General features: G+C 42.8%; 2 protein-coding genes across 2 annotated transcripts in view; both read right to left on the minus strand.

The window, feature by feature from the left end:
• The window catches only part of LOC109999531 (enhancer of mRNA-decapping protein 3), a 28,436-nt gene extending 13,099 nt beyond the window's left edge, over positions 1–15,337 (minus strand). The window contains exons 1-4 of the mRNA XM_020654591.3: positions 15,238–15,337; positions 13,100–13,285; positions 12,247–12,446; positions 1,756–2,112 (exon numbers count right to left, since the gene is read on the minus strand). Of these exons, the coding sequence (XP_020510247.2) occupies positions 1,756–2,112; positions 12,247–12,446; positions 13,100–13,263 (721 nt within the window). The 5' untranslated portion in view covers positions 13,264–13,285; positions 15,238–15,337. The remainder of the gene's footprint in view (positions 1–1,755; positions 2,113–12,246; positions 12,447–13,099; positions 13,286–15,237) is intronic.
• Positions 15,338–15,939: 602 nt separating this feature from the next.
• cyp1a (cytochrome P450, family 1, subfamily A) lies at positions 15,940–19,962 on the minus strand. Its single transcript, XM_020654595.3, has 7 exons — positions 19,806–19,962; positions 18,510–19,387; positions 18,268–18,394; positions 18,081–18,170; positions 17,815–17,938; positions 17,619–17,705; positions 15,940–17,080 (listed from the first exon to the last, which is right to left on the minus strand). The coding sequence occupies exons 2-7, from the start codon at positions 19,347–19,349 to the stop codon at positions 16,783–16,785; spliced, it is 1,566 nt and encodes a 521-aa protein (XP_020510251.1). The 5' UTR covers positions 19,350–19,387; positions 19,806–19,962; the 3' UTR covers positions 15,940–16,782.
• Positions 19,963–20,352: the final 390 nt, after the last annotated feature.

Here is a 20,352-nt window from a genome sequence, read left to right on the forward strand (position 1 = left end):
TGTCTGTGTTCACCAGTTATGCAACAGGGGGGTTTCTGGAGTGAAATGAACTGTTTATCATCCCTGTGGGTAACTGAGGGGGTCAAAAGTCCCCTTCATGATAAACAGTAACCAGGAGGATACCATTCCAGTAAGTCCGACCCAAGATGACCTTTCTATGACCAACGGGACAGAACGGCGTCACATCCACTGTGACCTGTAATCGTGTTAGTTTTCCTCGTTGAGATGCTGCAGGACATTCCTCAGAGAGAGCCCCTCTGGGTTGTGCTTGAGTGTACAAAATGTCAACATTTTTAAAGTTAAGGCCAAAGCTGTTAATGTGTTTGGAAACAGTGTTATGAGATAAACACCTGGTAGCTCTGGTCAAAGTTTAAACAGAGAAATAAGCCGCTCATCCAAAACAAACACGCTGTGCTCACAGTGCTGACATGCTCAGTGATAAAATGTCCCAAAGAGGGACTTCATGTTATCTACCCGCTAAACTGTACACAGCCTCAGGTGGAATGAGATTACGGTGAGTGTGACCAATAATCCTGGAGAGCACAGGAAGTGAAGGGCGTGTGAGAGGTGCTATGTTAGTTAGATGGACCTGAGAGAGGACTCCTTATCTCCTCCCTCGTATCAGATACAAAACCTCAGAGACTCATACATTAACTGAGTGATCCGCCCTCAAGTCAAAAATAACTGTTTCTTTGTAACAGGAATAAACTTCATACAGTTTTACTTTTTAATTTCTTAAATGTGAGTTTGATACTTTTCTGTGCTCTAAAGTTGTAAAATTAAAAACTCTAAGGCCAAGTGTCCACCTTGAGTTTTTTTTCTGAGCACCTGCATCTTTTAAAAATGATTTTCAATGAGCAGAGAGCGTTTGCTGCAACAGACGGTCACCTTGAGAAAAAGCACTTTTTTCCCCCCCAAGCGTGCCGCCTTTTATGTGCAGCTGCTCCAATCGTTCGAGTTGAAAACACTAAGAAGTTCACTGTTGACGTCACAGGCACTCTGTATTCCTTGTATTTTGCCTCCTACGGAATTGTGCCCTGTACCCAAATCTTCCTCCCTCTGTGTCCGGACCAAGTAGGATGTTAAGCATCCTCCGGTTGACGCTCGATTTAATCTCGATCTCGATTTAAAACACAAGCTGTTTTCACATCTGCACTCCTGAAAATATCTAATATACATTTTCCGGAGAATATCCTGCTGCGTTCTCACATCAACTCACTCTGGCTTGCTGCAGAAAAAATAGTAGGGTTCTGGCAGGAGAAACTCCGGGAGAAGTCTGAGCGACAAATGTGTCTGTTTGCGTTTTCAGGAGATTTCTGCAAGTGTGAAAGCCCTAATACAGTAAAAGGTAACAGAGAGCAAAACTGAAGCTTCTCATGGCTTAAAATTGTTAATGTACAGCTGCTTGCTGCTGATGCTGTGCTGGACTACTATAAATAACGGAATATCAGGTGGAACTTTTCAAAACGTGAGGAGGGGTAGTCGTTGTGTTTGGGTCTGTGTGTGTGCGTGGATAAATTGAGCAGATTAAAGTTGTTACTAAATTACAAACCTAATGCTAGAATATACCCTAAGATAAGCGTAAGAGGAAAAAAAAGGGAGGGGGGGGGCATGGGATCATCATAGTTTTTTGGGGGGTGCATTCTGGGGGAAACACTGAACACGAAATATCACCTGAAATATCCTTTTCTGAAGAGCGAGGATTTATGCTTCGAGTCAGTGGAGTTTGAGCATGCACATGTATTTTGTTCTCACCTGTACAGTACTCTTTGCCGCCGTGCTGGGGTCCTGTTATCTGTCGGTATGTGACGGGCTTCACCTCCAGAATATTCTCATCATGGCGGTAGGTCAGAGGCTTGTGTTGTGTGCCGTGCGTGCTGTGCTGCTGCGGTCGGTTTGCGTGGCTGTTGGTTCCATCGATCTTGGAGAAGACGGCAGCTTTGTCAAACAGAGCCAGGTTGCCCTCGAAGTCGAAGTCCGTGTCCAGGTCCTCGTCGGTCCCGTCTCCAAAGCACTCGTCATCTTTTGGTCTCATCGGCCAACCAGCTCCTCCGTTTTTCACGCTGTTTTTCTTTTGTGTGGTCGCTCTGCTGTTAGACGAGCCTGCGGGAGCTGGAGAGCACACAGAGACATTTAGAAGTCAGCAACATGAGGAAGTGATTTATTGTTGTTTTCAGATTAACTGTGTACTTAATACGCGCTGACGCTGAACTCCAACAACTCTGGCAATAATTCATAAAAAAATCTTTTGAATTAAATGAATTGTATATTGTACCAGGTGAAGAAAGATGGGAGGTTAATTACAAAGATTGTATTTCACTTTAAGGGAAGAGTGTGCAACTTTTTGATCCAGTAGATGTCGCCCTTGAGCACCAGCATAAAACTTAAACAAACTGATGTTTATGGCAGACGTGCCGATATTACTCGATGTTTTCAGCAGTCAAACAACATTTATATGTTTGTATTACAGTTCTCTTTCACCAGCAGATGGCGCTATATGGATTACAACAAACATCATTCTCTCCAGTATGTTGTTACTCTCCAGATGAGTGATCATCTTGTCTTCGTTATAAATATTTTCCACAAGTGTTTGATAAATGTTTGTATCTATATCAATCTATCTGCACAGATCGAACATGGATATAAGAACGATATCGGCGGACATATATTTATCGGCCCCAAAAATCCAATATCAGTCGGGCCATAGTTAAAAGTGTTGAATGCACGTTTGTTTGCCTAAGTTTGCTATTACTATGTTACACCAATATATTGGTATCAGGGTTGTTTTTTGTCTGAAATATAATATATAAATCAGTTATCAGTTAAATATCGATACAGCATAGTATTAGCTTACATTCGTTTTTATTACATTATTTCAAATATACCTTTAAATTTGTAATTACTGAAGGGGTTGCACAATTCATTTTGAACAAGTTGCATTGTTAAAAATTACTGCAGTTGTAAATGTTTGTTTTCAGTTAAGTTTTGGTTAGACTGAAATACCAACAGGTCAGATTGTGAGGTGCATGCAGTCTTTACAGGGTTTTACTTTTATCATAGTGTTGGTCCGTCTGTGGACTCGACTCCCGTTGTGTAGGGAAAAAAAAGGACTGAAGTGAGATCAATAGACTGAGATTGAACATTTCATGATTTTGTTTAGTTTTGTGGACATAATATGCAGTTCAAAAAGTTAAATCACTATATATTGTTTTGCAATTCTCAGCATTTTGCAAAATGTTTAATAATCGAAATCATATTGAATTGTATCTAAAGGATCGTGGCGCCTCACATGTTTCCCACCCCTAATATATCGGTATCGGCCCCAAAAATCCCACATCAGTCAGGCCCTAATTCAAATGTTCTTTAAATGGTGAGGAAATATCCCTACACTGGTTTTGAAATCATCATGTATAAAAACATACAGCTGTTGTATGTGTGTAGAGCTGGAGACGGGGGGGGGGGGGGGTTGTGGTCCCTCACAGGTCTGTCTTGGCTTCAGAATGTAAAGATTACCCATAAACCCTCCTAATCACCCCTGAATGAGCTATGAGCCTTCACACCATACATCACAGCGTTGTGTAAATGTTGTAATCCACACAACAATACGCTCCTGCACTCAGCAGTCTCAAATTGTGACTGGATGTTCGAAACTCCTTTTTATCCGCGGTAACTCTGACCGGCGACTCTTCTTTCTCCTCTCACGGTTAGTTACTATAAATCGCTGAGAACTAAACACCACTGACACACTAAACATACAATGGCAGACTGAGTGCCTCTCAATAAAGTTTACATACATGTTAGCACAAACAAGAAAAAAAAAACCGAAATGAACAGAGAAGAAAAAAAAGAAAGAAAGAAAAACTGGAAAAACCTGGCCTTCAACCCCAACCATGCTGAGCTCTCACGCTAACCAGGAGACAGAGAGGCACAGTCGCACGCTACTGTCACTGTGACAGCTAAGGTACTTTGGACTCTCTCACGCAAGACACTGGGAGGCTCAGTCATAGTACACTGGCACTGACACAAAGACTCTAACTAAGTATGAGCTAATTTCAGACCTGACTCAATATCACAATGCAGCCTTAACACGGACTCGACGGTCTGAAGACGCTCAGTCATTCGAGAGCTGCTGCGTCTGCATTAAATGCATGTTTACAAAGCTGCTCTGAAATATCAAATGGGATAAAGAAAAAAAGCCTTGTGTCCCTCTGAGCACTTACAAACACACTCCTGATTAGAGCTCATTTAAGATGGAGACTGGTGCAACATGTGGTGGAGGAGAAGCTGATGGGTTTGTGTGTTCATCTGTGTGAACAGCTGTAAGAGCTAATTACCACGAGTGAACGCCGTCTTTATTTACAAGGAAGTGTTCTGTCATGCTAGGATTCAAAAAATCTGAATGAAGTGGGCACAGCTCCAAGCCAAACAGGTTAATGAATAACAAGTAGCAGGACGGGGAGTGTGAACTGCACTGATTTCAGCAGAGAGAGAAACTTAGCGACACAGATTTGTTTGAAAAAGCACTCAAGAAAAACGTTACTCTGAAATGATAAATTACAGGAAAATAACTGGGACAAGGCTCACACTATTCATCACTTCTTAAAATGATCTCATTAGAAAATGTTATTGGGATATTTAGGGATAAACAGGAGAGTGATTGGCCAAAGGAAATTTAATGCATTCAGACACTTAAGTCTAAATAGACTTTTTTATGTTACTAATAGGGCTGATAAGCAAATTTTTTTTTTATAATCGTTATCCACATCTGAAAGTTAATTGCAATTGATTACATTTTTTAATTAAGTTCCTCCATTAGGCCCCGTGTCCATCTAGCCTTTTGTTTTTCGCGCCAGAGTCTATTTTGTAGTTATTTTCCATGAGGAGGTGAGCGTTGGCAGCAGAAAGTGGCAGCCTGGAGAAAAAGTGCGGCCGCTCCGAGCACTCAAGTTGAAAATCTTTCAACTTTTCAGAAAAGGCGCTGATGACGTCACCAGCACTCTTTTTCCAAATGTTTGATATTCCCCGTGCTTTTGTCAACATCCTCTTTGCTCCATGTCTGCTGGGGGTTAAGGATCTCAAACATAAAACATACAGTAAAGAGAACGGAGCTGTGTCGGTTATACAGTAGTCAGTGTTAACGCTTTTCTGCCCGTAAAAAAGCACTAGGTGGGCACAAGAGCTTCAGATATATTTTTCACCAGAAATTAGACAAACACTCTGAGTGAGATGAGTTTGTGTAGCGTAGAACGAACTAAACACACGTTGGTGTCTGTGCGGTTAACGGTTGAAGTCTCACAGAGAAGCTCTGAGTGACTTCCTGAAGCTTCCTGAAGAGGAGCTAAAAAAGCTTTTATGTTTTTGTGCTCCTTAATGTTTGTTTTATTTCTCTGTGTATAGACTGAATCTCTCTCCTCTGAGGTGTCTAGTCTAGAGTTGTAATTATTGTAATTACTGGCCAGGACTCCCTTGAAAAAGAGGTTTTTAATCTCAATGGGACTTTCCTGGATAAATAAAGGTTAAATAAAAAAAATGTTGTAATGGTTGTATCTGTTCTCTGTGTTGTCCTTTTTTTTGTTTTGTTTTTGTGTGTTTTGTTTGTGGTATTTGCTGTATGTATTACTTTCTTTGTTTTGTCAGTAGTGTGTTACGTTTTGGTTTTGTATTGCTGTGCTGTACCTTTCTAAATATATGTTTTGGACCCCCTTGAAAATGAGGTGATACACCTCAAGGGGCTTATCCTAATGAATACATTTCTCACTAAACATGGAAGCACAGCAACACCAATAAGATCTGAAAGACTTTTTTTTTGTTCTTAGTTACAGGCAGGTTCTCTCCATGCGTTGAGGAATCATGGCACTTTTATAAGAGTTTTATAAAATGCCACCTTAATGAGGTCTGTTTTGGTCTAATGCAGTTCCATTTTTAGAGAGCAGTTTCTAAATTCCCATCCTACTCTCCCAGAAAGATCAATTGCAGATATTCAGAAAACCATTCGTGGAATCCGTGGTCTTGTATAAGCATTGGGCCCACCCTGCTTTCCCTTTCTTTGTGGCCCAGGGGGCTTCTTGGGAGCATGGCATTGCGTGTGAAAGCAGCAGCCCTGCCCAGGCCACTCAGCACGTTGGCCCTGTGAAATTTGGGCATTAGCTCCCTGGCCACCAGCCTGAGAGCTGGAGATTAAAATAAAACCTCCAAAGGTAAACACTGCTTCCACAATTGATATCGCTTTGGCCTTTCCGAGCACACTGGGACAACATGGCTTCCTGTCGGAGAGGGGGGGGGAGTGGAGGGGGGGCTGGTTTCCTGTGCTGAGCAGGAGCGAGGGAGGGAGAGGAGAAGGGGAGATAGAGGGGACAGGAGGGCACAGAGGCACGAACACTGGAGCTGCTCTTTAGGAGCAGACGCAGGGAGGGAGGGGGGAATGTTTATTGATCTTAGTCACACACATATTGTAAAGAGGAACTTTGGTACAAGGCTTTAGCACGCTATGGGAATCTCAGGGGAGGTGGGGGGGAGTCATAGAAAGACGCCGTTTGGTCCCTTGCTCCAGCTTCTTAGCAGAAACACACAGGGAGAAGGACAAACTAGCTGCACACAAACTTCACACAAGATTAGGCTCACGACCACAGAAATGTAAACGGCCGATGTGATAGTCGTAAAAATCAAACAATATCGAACCACAGGGGGAAGAAATAGAAGCTCCAGGCGGACATTTATAGTTTTTAATGACCAAGAATTGGAAGCAATCTCCCGCAAACTTTCTAATTTGCACAAATAATTTGAAATGTAGACAATGTCACCACCACTGCTCTCTTAAATGTAACTTTAAAAGACACATCAGTCATTTTGGAGCTGCCCTCTCTTGTTTTCTTGCAGCAGCTTTGGCTTAAAAAAATATAAGACGAAGATCTGTGGGGGAGTTCTTTAAGGATCGATACTTTACCAAACGCTAGATTATTAAAATAATGTGGCATAGAAAGTATCCAAACGTTTAACAAGTTTTGATACCACAGGAACAAAAGTCCCACTCCCAGACATCCGAAAATAAGACATTTCTTGTTTTTAATTTCCAAAAATTGCAAGAACTCTCCTGCACGCCGTCTAATTTTATACGTCACCTCATCTGCTCTCTGTGTTTGCAGGACACATGAATGCAACTTCTGCGTCTTTAGGAAACGCCAAACAGACTTGAGAAACGTCAGTATTTTTTGGGGGCCTGGGAGCTGCTCTCGCTCTGTTATTCCTGCTGACTGACTTAAGATAGGTTTTTTTTTTTCTTTTAACAATTGGGTACTTTTCCAATTATTAATAAAATAACAGCGGCTGTATCGTTTTAAATCACGTGGTGTGCAAAGAGACTTTACACTGCTGTGTGAACATATCTGTCTTCATTACAGATTTTCTTTCTCCATAGAAGAGCCAAAAAGAGGGAAACGGCAGGCTTCCTTTTATTTTGCTTTGCAAGCTTCAGGAAAAACACCAGAGTCAGAGGTCAGTTTTACAACCAGGCTAAAGACTATTAACCCAGCGTCCATTAACCGATTCTCCTGACCTCTGGCTCGTCCATTGTTTTGGGGATCCTGAATGTGAAAGTGAACGACATTTACTGATTCCTGCCGAGGCCTCAGAGCCGTCCAGCCAGACTTCCTGCTGAGTGGATGTTGACAAGAGGAAATGCCATTTTTAATGTTTATCTAATCAGGAAGGTTGAGTAACACGCTCTGCATTTTTTTTTTTACAATCACAGACACAACTTGGGATGCAGATGTGCTTCTCAGTATCAACGCGTGTCGCTGCACAGCTGAGACATGAAGAACTGCTCTGACAATTAACATACCATTTTAGAATTTTATCTCAGCACTGAAAATGTTGGCTGCCATTTAAATCAAGATGCAGTTTGTAGAAACGTTCCTACATGTGCAGGTTCAGGTATCGAGTCTTTAGCAGGTCATGAAACCGACTGAATTTAATACTGATGACTCTTTATGACTTATAACAGTAAACAAGACCATCAGCGACAACAGTCATCACTACTCATCATTTCTTCATGGTTGCCAGAAGTATAAGTGTCAGACAAAGTGAGTAAATGCACGAAGCCTTTGTTCACATTTTCTACAGCAAAGATCCTCAATGATTGATGTGTTTGACTGTCAAAATAAAGCACACTTTTAGATTAACTTATGTAAAGGACAGGATCAGCAAAGAGACAAGAAGTACGGCTCGCACGAGTCGTGACAAAATCGAGCAAAAACTCAAAAGTTCCTCAAAGGAGTGGGGCTGCACCATTCTTGCTAAAATGTGAATCATGAAGAAAGGACTTGTACGATGCAAAATGGTCAAAATGGAGACAATATTTGACAGATCAATAGATAAGGTGCTAGGTGGTTTGCCCCACTATTTCTGACAACTTCATGTCGTTTACCTCCCTTTCACTGTTTAATTTTTCATCTCATTTTATCATGTAAATTATGAGAAGCTATTTAAAGACCCCTTGTGAACTGCACTACTTAGCTTATGACCTAAAATTGAACATGTCTAAATGTCTGGCAATTATTCTGATGTTTTGTTGTTGATCTTTTTCTGTTTCTGAAAAAATAATAAAAACATTTAGTGGCAAAAAAATAAATAAAAAATGTGAATCATGATTTTTCTCCCCGAGTATTTAGCTCAAGATTCTCTCACCTGATTCAAAAAATCGTTTGCAGCAAAACACTGGTCGTCTAGGGCTTTCAACAGCCATGACCTATGACCTGTAATAAAGTGCTGGACTTAAACTTAAAAGTCTCTGGTAAACACACGGTCTCTTTTCCTTTCTTATTTCAGAAGAGGTAAAGTGAATAACTGAGATGCTGTAGTGTTGAGAAGCAGAATCAGAGGCCAGTCGACGGCCTGATTCATTAGATAGTTGTGCGTTTTGCCTTCCACTGTGCAAGTAAATGGACTTGAGCTTCTGGGGGTTAAGAGTCTCACCCGAGAAAGACATCTGACATGTTGCTGCAGGATCTGCTACCCCCGACCTTCCGACCGACTCTACCACTGAGCCACAGCTGAGTGTGACTGATAAAGAAACTGGGATACTCGTTTACCAGCGTGTATCATGTTGCACTGAGACGCTTACAAACTGCAGTTTCCTGACATTTTCTTGGCCAGATTTCTTTCTCACTTATCCTCTTAATCTTAAAATCACTCTGGATGTTGCGCAATTTGTTGTTTCAGAAGTTTTTAACAGAATTGGGTAAGAGAGATTTTTTTTTTTTTATTAAACTCCATAACTTAGCAGCCCTGAATGATTTAAAAAAATCTCTAATGAGTCCATGCTGTGTGTGTGTGTGTTTCATCAGATCATTTAATGCCACTCCGACTCAGGGATTCCCAAAGTGGGGGTGCGGGACCCCTAGGGGGGGCTCTGGAGTAATGATAGGGCTGAACAAGACTAATGCACAACGTTTTTTGGGAGATATTTTATGAGAGGACTTCCAGGTACCGTGAGGCTGAAAATGAATCTACACCAGACGTCACAAATCTGGAGGCTGGAGACTTTGAATTGTTTCCTCTTTAAAAGCTGATTGGTAGTTCTTTCAGTTTGTTGTCACGCTGAAGGTGCTATTCTGAACTTTTTGCTGCCGATGTTTGAGAGAAATTCTTCAAATTGTTAGCAAGTCATGACTCTGAGTGTGTGCGGGCTATAAAATATTTGTATCTGCCGGGGGGGGGGCAACAGACAATGTTTAGAAACCACTTCTGTCCCCCATGCGTTTGCTTTTTAGTTGTTGAAGCTATACGTCGCTACTTCTCTTTGTAAGGTCTTCCTCTAAATGAGATCAGCGGTCTCTCAATGGGAAACAAATCTGTTTGATTAAACGCTCAGAATGTGAAGTCCACCACCAGGGGGCTCTCAAATCAAAACAATAACAGATGATGGCTTATTCTCTCTGCTACTCAAACCCCCCCAGTCCGACCCGAGGAAGAAGACAATATAGTTTACAGACGAGCTAATGTATCTGAGTATAATTTAGATGATGCTTTTTAATCACAGCAGCACATACAGCGTCAGTACCTTACGCAGTCTTAACATCTGGTGTTTCCATGGCGACGATAAACACGTCCTGTGTGTCACGGCGGCTGTCAGTGAGTTTATTAACCTTAAGCAAAACGACTCATCGTGCACTCTCAAATAACTCAAAGAGGATCAGAGGTAACAAGTTTCTCCTTTGACTTTCAGACACTGCTTCACAACGCTGCTCTCCACGGCGTCACAAATTACGACCGGGTACGACTGAGGTCATTCCAGCTTCGCCTACTCAGGCAGACGTTTGAGATAAACAAAAAAATCAGAGCTGGACAATGGCAGAATGTTTTGGCTTGAGTGACCGTGTTGGATTACAAGACATTGTTACATCTTCCTGTTAGATGTCTCTGCTTTGCCACGACTGAAGAACACTTCATGAAATATGAATCCATTACATTTAGCCGACTTCCTCTCAGAGCCGTACGGAGCAGGATGAATCAGACAGTGTTGAAATGGACTGTTGGTTTCTGTTGCCCTTCATCCCTGTGATTCAGTAAACATGCAGTGTAATCAGCTGACACATTAAACACATCCGTTCTATTGTTAGCTACAAAAAAAAGTCCCGCATGTGTCGTTCAATCAAAAAAAACTGTGACGTCGGGTGACTTTGCACTTTCAGCTCGGCATGACTGGAAATAATTAAGACGGGTGAGTCAGGTAAAAAAAGGTGACACATTTTGTTGCGTGCTGCCATGTTTCCTTTGGCAACGAACAATATAACTTGTTTCTGTTTTAACAGAGGGAGTACTGTGTGGACATCGCTGTGGTTCACTCCTGTCACGGAGGACATGACTCTGTGCAGCAACAAGTTACATGATGAGAACCAGGAAGTGCCGCCAACAATGAATAAGCAAAAGTTTTAAATAAACCGGGCTTTCCAACCGCACGATAAGTCTCAGGATTGTTTGTAAAATAATCCGTCAATTGTTTTTAGAATTCACTTACACAATCACGCTCTACTTGCACAGACTCCTGTTGTGACATCTTAATGAGGACGTGCAGGGTGGAGTGTAGAGGTCAAAGGATTCAGTAACCTGACAGAAGCCCTCATCAGACTGTGACGTTTCACCTTCAATCTGATTGTCACAGAGGCACATTGGGGGGGACAAAGTGATCCCCCCTCTGTACCATATTAACATAGGTTAAGATGTGAGGATTCTCCACTTGATGGACGTATAAACACTTCAAAAGTGTGCTTTTTTTTAGATTTTCTCCTGGACGTCTCCTGCACTAAATTCCATGGTATAGAGATCTGGTCAATTCTTGTCCGGCGAGCGTGCCAGAGCCCCTCTCGAAACACGCCGCAATGATCCCAACATGCACTGCAGCGACTACCTCTCCGACTTTCCATAGGAAATGAATAGAAAGCGTTGAGACGCTAGCCACAACGCAGAAGGGCAATGTGAATTCACAGGCCGGGACACCAATATGACCCCGAGGCAGAATCAATATGAACGTACAAAGACGTCATGACGGCTGAGCTTAGTATAAAAAGGGTTTCTGTGAACTGGTGCTGATTGACTGAATGATCCCGTCATGCTTCCTCTTTCAGCACTCCCACACTAATGCTTTCCAAACCTTTTTAATGTCTCTTACAAACACACAGAGGGCAGAGGACGTGACACTGGATAAATTGCATAATCACATTGGTGATGAAATGTTTCCAACGCATTTGTGCAGTTAAAGACGCTGTGCAGGAGTTTGCTTGAATTAAAACAACAAGTTATTTAATACTGGGTGATTAGGACTTAAACATTCGTTGCCATGGTTTCGATGCAGGCATCTACATCATATGATTTTTAAAAATATACCTTTAGAAGTTTAACAACTAAAATTAACCACAAAAGGGGCGCCAGGTAGCCTAGCGGTTATGTCGGGCACCCCATGTGCAGAGGCTATAGTGTACTGTAGCCGCCGTGGGTTTGAATCCCAGTTCGGACCTTTGGTTGCATATCATCCCCCGCTCTCTCCTCCCAACATTTCCTGTCTCTTTTCAGCTGTCCTTTCAATAAAGGCCTAAAAATATCATTTAAAATAAATTATTCTGTGCAGTTTAAAAACACATTTTGGATATAATCCTGAAGTGTCACTTTTCATGAGGCATGATGGACTTGTTAGTGATTTCAGCATTTGCTGATCTGGACCAAAGTAGAGTCAACTGTCAGACATCTGCCTACCTCCTCTGCGCAGGATGGTGATGGGAGCAGCGCCGGGCTGAGAGCTGCTGCCTGTGACTTCAGGTTTCGGGACTCTGTTGCTGTTGGCGAGGCGTCCTGAAGTCGTGATGCTGGCTTCTGTTGCAGCTCCCTGGACGGAGCCCAGCTTGTTGGCTGTATGCTGGATGTCTAGGAACTTTAACTCCTTGATGTCCATGGCACTGGAAGACAAACGCACAGCGGGCCTTACTCAGAGCTCTGACTGCAAAGTGAACAACAGATCTCTGTGTGCATGCCACTGGATAAACAGAAGAGGCGCTGACATTTAAAGGGATAACTCTGAATTGAAAATCACAACGTAGGCTGCATGATCTGAATTCTGAATCAAAATACACAAAGTGAAAGCGATGCTGGGATAGATCAGGCAGATGAACTTCACCAAAGTTTGTGCAGCAAGATGGTACTAATGACTATTTCAACATTGATTCATGTATGGATCACTTCTTTTAAAATCAATTAATTGTTTGGTCAATTAGGCCTCGAGTCCACTTGCTGGTTTTTTTCCTGAGCAGCAGTGTCTTTTTTAAACTGTTTTCAATGGAGGGGGGAGCGTTCGCCTGTGTTGTGCGGCCGCCCCGTAACACTTCAGTTGAAAATCTTAGCCGCCCGGTGCTCTTTTTTCCAGATGTATGATATTCCCCATATTTTTGCCTTCTACAGATAGTGTCATGTACCCACATCCTCCTCTCTGCTCGTCAACATTGAGGGAGAGCAGCTGTGTTTCTATGATCATGTAAAAAAGTCCAGTGAGCAACATCACCACCGGCACTAGTTTGATAACGTCTGCCATCGCACTACTCTCCTTCTGTCTCACCTGAAAGTGACCTCAGGAACAGGACACCGGACTCCATTGTGATACGGCCGTCTCAGCGAGATGGTCTGGCTCGCGTGATCGACTGAAATCACCTCTCCCTGGTAGATTCCCAAAGTCTGCCCACAGTTTATAGACACAACACTCCCCAGCCAGTCTGCGGCCATTGTGTCCACTGTGATCGTGTGCCTGAAAAACAAAACACAGAAGAAGAAAAATAACCACCCACGGCTTGGATTTTACTTCAAACAGTCTTCAAGGTTGGCTTTTATCGTTTTAAATCATGAATATCACACCAGCTGGTTCAAGTCAAATAAACACACTCAAGTGTTCAAACTATCAGGAAACATTTAAATTAACTGCTTCACACTTGATTGGTGATTTACAAACACTACTGCAAGGATGACAACACTAACCCATTCATTTATGGTATGGAAGACATCTATATATGGTTGATTTTTACATGAAACCTTTAGAAATTTGAAAATTTGGTACGGTGACAACCCTGGTCACAACCTTAAATTAACCGCAAAAGGGACGCCGGACAGCCAAGCGGTTATGTCGTGTGCCCCGTGTGCAGAGGCTGTAGACCTCAACATGCAGGCCAGGATTAAATCCCACCTGTGGCTCCTTTCCCGCATGTCATTCCCTGCTCTCTCTTCCTCCCCGATTTCCGACTATCCATTTCTGTCTCTCAAATAAAGGCACAAAAAGCCCAAGAATAAACCTTTAAGATAATACATTTCAAGGCGTGGACTGTGATGAAACTGACTTGTTTTAGTTCTGTCCTTCAGTACATTTTCTGAGTATCTGTACTTACTTGAGCATTATTTACTGTATTTGGGGAGACTTTTTACTCCTCTGAATTTCTATGAATGTTCCCGATACTCGCTGATTCTGCTCTGAAGGCAGCTGATGAATTTTCTGTTCTTTTCTCAAATCCGACCCGAAAGACTAATTAACTGTGTTTGTGTAGCTGTGCGTGCGGCTTGTCTAACTGGTGTTTCCGTACCTGTACGTTGTGCGTCTTCATGCTTGAATGTAAAGCGAACGCAGAGCAAACATCACTCAGATTAGGCGGCTCATTTAGATGATGGTGAAGGCGGCTAAGATTCTCCACCTGAGCACCCATGGCCACATCTGCAGCCCATGTTTGAAATGTGTGAATGTTTTCTCTCTGTGTAAAGCCTGACTGACTCTTTCTCTTGTCATCAGGTACTTTTGGTTTCACCTGTTATTGTCCCTTTTATTTTGAAAATCTGCAGCATGTGAGTTTAAACATTTTAAATAATGTTTTCTAAATCAACATAACGTAGCAGAATGTGCAGCTTGACTTCATGCATCATGAAAATATAACAATGTTTAGAGTTTGTTTTACATAGTTTGAATAAGTAAATGTAAGAACTCCAGCACTAATTTGACTGAGCACTTTTAATTATATTTAATTATTTATTTAACCAGGTACATCTATACTTTGACTGAAGTAATGTACTTCGTAAACTACTAAACATTTATAAATTAAATTGTAGTGAGCACATGCTTCGTCTTATAAGAGGAATGTATGAAAGTGAACCTTTTACTCGAGCCTCATTTAAGTGGTGTTACGGGTTAATGAGTTACCGTGTTATCTGGTGACTCTCAGCACATGTTGAAAACGTAATGTCCTCTTTCTTTAGAGTTTGATATTATTAAAGTAACTGATAGGTATATCTTGACAACATAAACAAGGGCACAAACAGCTGTAAGAGCTGCTCGTAGGGATATTCCGTCTTCAAAATCTGCTTTAACTACGACAACCAGAAAGTCACCAGTTAACACGGTAACTCTTTAAACTGTAACACCGGCGAGCTTTAAATTCGCTTTTTCGACAGTTTCGTTTACCCCACGGAGGTAAAATTAAGCATACATGTAGTTGAGATTAAAACAACCCTATATGTAATCCATAAAAGCGCTGTGTTAAGATAAATTAACGTATTTAGCCTGACAGGCGTTGAGCTGTGCTAGCTTGTGAAGCTAACGTAAGCTTAGCTTCTGTTCGCTTAAACAGAAGCCGACCGCGACAACCTTTTTAAATATTCTTATATTTTCTCATACCACAAACTGCGTTTTTGGCAGTTGGGTTTGTATATATTTATATTTACCTGTTCGATAATTTTTGTGGCGAGATTTCAGGAAAAAGTCAAAGCTCCTCCGGTTGTTGTTCGTGCTGTTTCCCGTGTTAGCGTGTGACGTCACTTCCGCCGCTTCCCACGTGGGTTTGTTGTGGTTGTGACACGCTTAAAGTAAGTTATCTGCAGATGTAGGAAGCCCCTGAAGTCCCACAAAGTTAAAAACATTATCGAGTGCACACAGAATAAAATCAACATTTTAAAACTTTTTACTTTTTGAGACTTCTTGGGCTCCATACGAATATGTTCCTACTTATTCTAACATGATTTCTCTTTTATTTTTAAATATAAATGTTTGCGTTATTGATGTTTATGTGTTGGCCATCGCTGTGTTACTATATAAATGGTAAATGGACTTGAGCTTAAATAGCGCTTTTCTAATCTTACGACTACTCAAAGCGCTTTTGCAGGTAACACCTACACATTCACACACTGATGGTAGAGGCTGCTGTGGTGACACCATCGGAGGTCACTTATCCCATTCATACGCATTCATACACCGCCGACGAAGCAAGAGGAGTAATTTGGGGTTACGTGTCTTGCCCATGGACACATCAGACATGCTGCTGCAGGAGCTGGTGATCGAACTCGCAACTTCCGGTTGAGAGACTCTACAGCCGCCCCATGTGGGTGTTTTAGATTTCTTTAAGATAGGAGCAAATAAGGAACAAGATCTCAACAATGGACTTTTTATTTAGTTATTTTTTATTTGTGTGGCTGCTTAAAAAGCCACAGATTGCAAGCCCTAACATCGAGACAATCATTGACACATTAGAGATAATAATACAACTTTTCATAGCCTTCAAAAATGTATTTAAAATATCTCTAGGCGTCTTTTGGTGACATGAAAATTTCATATAGATGCGCAGCAAAACTATTTCACCTCAAGTATATACAAACGCCAGGCAACCAAAAAACTGACTTAAAAAATACAAAGAACTTGATATACATAGAAAATCACATTTTGGGATCCAAATATAGCTTCAGTGTCTTACATCCACATCAAAATTGAATACAATTAATTAGCTTATACATGTAAATGGTATCAAAAGGTAATATTTGTTCTTTCCAGAGTGTTGTGTCACAGGAAAAAAAAAAAAGAAGTAGGGCCCAGAGGTCTAAATATGAATGCCCATGCTTTAAAAACACACAGTTTGTCCCAAAGTTGAATAAGACAACTTATAGTCACTGAGTATTTTACAACTCCTTCTTCTTAAACTTCATTTAGAGGCACCAATCATGTGCAGGACTATCTCAGTGAGAAGCAAAAACATGACAAGAGATGTGTTCATCATACAAACCAGGACATCACTGACAATCTGCAGCAGCTGCAAGCAAAAATTCACTTGTTTGCTTTTAAAGCCATTAAGCTCTGGAGCTTAAACTTGGCATCCAGTGCCTGACATTCAGGGAAAGACGCTTATTTTACCGACTCTTAACCTGACTGTCACCCATAAAGTGTTAGAGTCAACCTTTACAACAACAAGAGTCATACAAAGTACATTAAAAAATATAGCTTCAGTGCTCGTCCCTTGATCGCATTGTAGCCCTCAGGTGGCAGCGCTTGTTCTTCATTGTGAGGCCGTACTCTGGGGTCATGTCCAGAGGCTCTCCGGGCATCGCGGAGAACTGAAGCTTCTGGATGATGATGGCCAGGAAGAGGAAGACCTCGTGTCTCGCAATGACCTCGCCGATGCAGCGCCGCTTCCCCATGCCGAAAGCCATTACCTTCTCCCCCTCCAGCTTGTTGAGCTCTGTGCCGTCGGGGCTCAGGAAGCGCTCCGGGTTGAAGGTAGACGCATCTTTCCACAGCTCACTGAAGAAAAAAAAAAGTAGCAAATTAAGAGATAAGATAAGGAATTGGGGCGGCAGTAGCTCAGTCTGTAGGGACTTGGGTTGGAAACCAGAGGGTCGCCAGTTCAAGTCCCGGTGCGGACCAAGCATGGAAGTTGGTCTGGTAGCTGGAGAGGTGCCAGATCACCTCCTGAGCACTGCCAAGGTGCCCTTGAGCAAGGCATCAAACCCCCTCCCCACCACCAGCTCAGGAGCGCCCACTGTGAGCAGCTCCATCCCTCCATTAGTGAATGTCCATAGGATCCTGTTTGTGTGCATGTGTATATACTTCAGCCTATGTGTGTGGTCATGACCTACAGAGTGTAAAAACTGAAATTTGGCGACCCTCTGGATCAAGAAAAGTAAATCTTAATCTTGAATGCAAACAACTATGTCAATAAGCAGAGAGTTTCATGTTTAATTAGCTGTTGTCACTCAGCCAGGTAAGCAATTGTACTGTGCAGCTGTGGTATTTGAGTACAAACAAGATGCAAAGATAACAAGAAACAACAGGAACTTACGGGTCGTGGTTGATCTGCCACTGATTGATGAAGACACATGTGTCTTTTGGAATGAAGTAGCCGTTCAGAGATGTGTCTCTTGACGTGCTGAAGAGAAGAACAAAGTGTTAGTCCACACTGACAACCAAATCGATTTAAGCATTTTTAATGTGCCACATGTGGTCATTTCTCTCGTCCTAAAGAGGGTGATTCTCACCAGTGAGGGATAGTGAACGGGAGGAATGAAGAATGGCGGAAGATCTCCAGGATGAAGGCCTCCAAAAACGGTAACTTGGGTTTGTCAGAGAGGAGAGGAGTGCGATCCAGGCCGACTTCATCCTCTGAAAATTGAACAAATAAATCATTTATTAACTTTTTAGAGCAGCAAAAGGTTCGTTATGCAATGTAATCAAATCTGTTTATCAGTCTGTTGCTGTCCTGTGAGATAATATCCAAGAAGGTATTTTAGGTTTCTGTACTCACTAATTTCTTGGTAAAGCCTCTCCTGTATCTCCGGGTATGCAACCAAGTACATCACTGACCACGACAAAGCGGTCGAGATGGTGTCAAAACCTAGAAGAGAAACAAAACCGCTGTAAGAACACGTCTTGGTTTTTTTCTAATTCAGGGGAAATATCACTTCTGATCGTAAAAGATAAGGTCGACCTACCAGCTCCGAAGAGGTCGTTGACAATTCCTACAATCTTCTCGTCGGACATTTGGACGTTGGAGTTCTCGTCCAGCTTCCTGTCCTCGCAGTGATCGATGAGCGAGTCTGTGATGTCGCGGATGTTGTCCTGCAAGGTGATTGGACAATCTGAGCAAAACGTTTCCTCACAGTGACTTAAATATGGAAACATTGAGGAAGAATGGACAGAGTAAGTGGTCATGATGTGGTTCAGGGTTGCGTACCTTGTCGAAGGTGGTGTAGTGCTCGGTGACGATCTTCTGCACGAACGCGGTGAAGCGGGTGTTGATGTCCTGGAATCTCTTCATCGTTTTGCTTGGCAGGAATTGAAGAAGCGGGATGAAGTCCGCGGGGTTCCCGCTGCCCACCACCTGGCCGAACTCGTCGCTGAGGTTCACCAGGCTGAGCAGCTCCTGGTCGTCGTGGTCATAGCGTCGGCCGAAGCACATCCCGCAGATCACGTTGGCGACCGAGACGACGATGTGCCGGAAGGGGTCGAAGCTCCCGTCGGCCCTCATGACCGTGTTGAGCTGTTTGACCAGGTACTCTCCCTCTTTGCAGACGTGCTCCTCCAGCACGCAGGAGTACTCCGGGGTGGTGCCCTCCAGGGTGGCGAAGGAGCGCAGGGCGCTGTAGGCCAGCTTCCTGCGAGCGCGCCAGACGCCGGCCTGGTCGGTGCTGAAGGCCAGACTCTTGCCATCGTTGATGAAACGGAAGCTGTACAGGTCAGGCCGGCCGGCGAAGTCGTCCCCTTGCTTGATGAGGGCCTGCCGGGTCGTTTCGCTGCCGCTCAGCACGACCACGGGACGCATGCCAATCTGGATCTGGAAGACGTCGCCGTAGCGCTTGCTCATGGCGGTGAGACTCAGGTAAGGCTTGCTGCCCACTTCCAGCACGTTCCCGATGATGGGAAGAGGTTTTGGCCCAGGTAGCCGACGGAGCCCTTCGGGAATCTCGGTTTTGAAAAACTTGAGGATCAGGTAGACCAGACACACCGTCGTCATGGCCACCAAACTCTCAGACACAGACACCGCTCCGATGAATGGCAGGATCATTAGCGGCATGATGACAACTCCTTTTTTTTCTCTGGCTTCTGCACAACCTGGAAATTAAATAGGAGGGGCATTAGAGAAGTGAGGGCAGGGATGAAGAGGAGTGTTGTGCAACATGTTGACTACATGCACTGCAAAAGTTATAAGTAACAGAAGACTGTCCCACGGCAAGCTTTTGTTGTAAACTCGGCTCCATGTGTTCTAAAGCTGCATAAAAAAACTCTTTGTACAAGAGGCAGGCTTGCAAAGTAGTAGCTTTTGTAAAGCTTATGACCAACATGCAATGACATAGGAAGCTTCTGAAAAGTAAAAAGTTTATGCATACTATAAATTGGAGCTGCAAAGACAAAAAAACAAAGTTAATACTTTTTTTAACAGCTATGCTTGCAAAATAATCTCTCCTCCTCTTGCTCTTGTCACACTCACATATGCTCAGTTAGAAATCATCCGTCATCATAATAATCTTACCTTAGTGGAAGGATAAAAGAAGAACAGGTCTCTGGTTCCGGAGGTTCTTTTCTTTTCTTTTTTTTTAGAAAAGTTGAATTGTGTTTCAGTTGAGATACGTCCGAAACTTACTTTCTTCATGTCCCAAAACCGAGAATGGGCTCTTGCTTTATAGTGCGCTGCACAGCTTCATTGGCTGCTGTTCATGACGTAACACCCTCCCCCCCTCCTCCTCCTCTGTGTCTCTCGGTGTGTTTGTCATGAATGAAGTTAAGTAGAGAGAAAAGGGGTGTGTGTGTGTGTGTAGGTTATGTGTGTGGTTGTGTGTGTAGGCTATGCGTGAGTGTGTGAGGTGTTCGTGCGAAAAAACAAAACTTCACATAAGCGAAGGAATTCTCATTTTCACAGATGTTGACACGAAGTGTTGTTACCTCTGCAGGACGTTTTTTAATTTTTTATTGTCTGCATGTGTTTTATGTGTTATAGTTTATGGACAGATAAGGCACACACACAAAAAAGCCGTCACAGGAGAGCACAGTAATCTGCACAGCTATAAAACAGTTTTTAA

This window comes from Labrus bergylta, chromosome 3, assembly GCF_963930695.1.
Source record: "Labrus bergylta chromosome 3, fLabBer1.1, whole genome shotgun sequence".
NCBI lineage: Eukaryota > Metazoa > Chordata > Actinopteri > Labriformes > Labridae > Labrus > Labrus bergylta.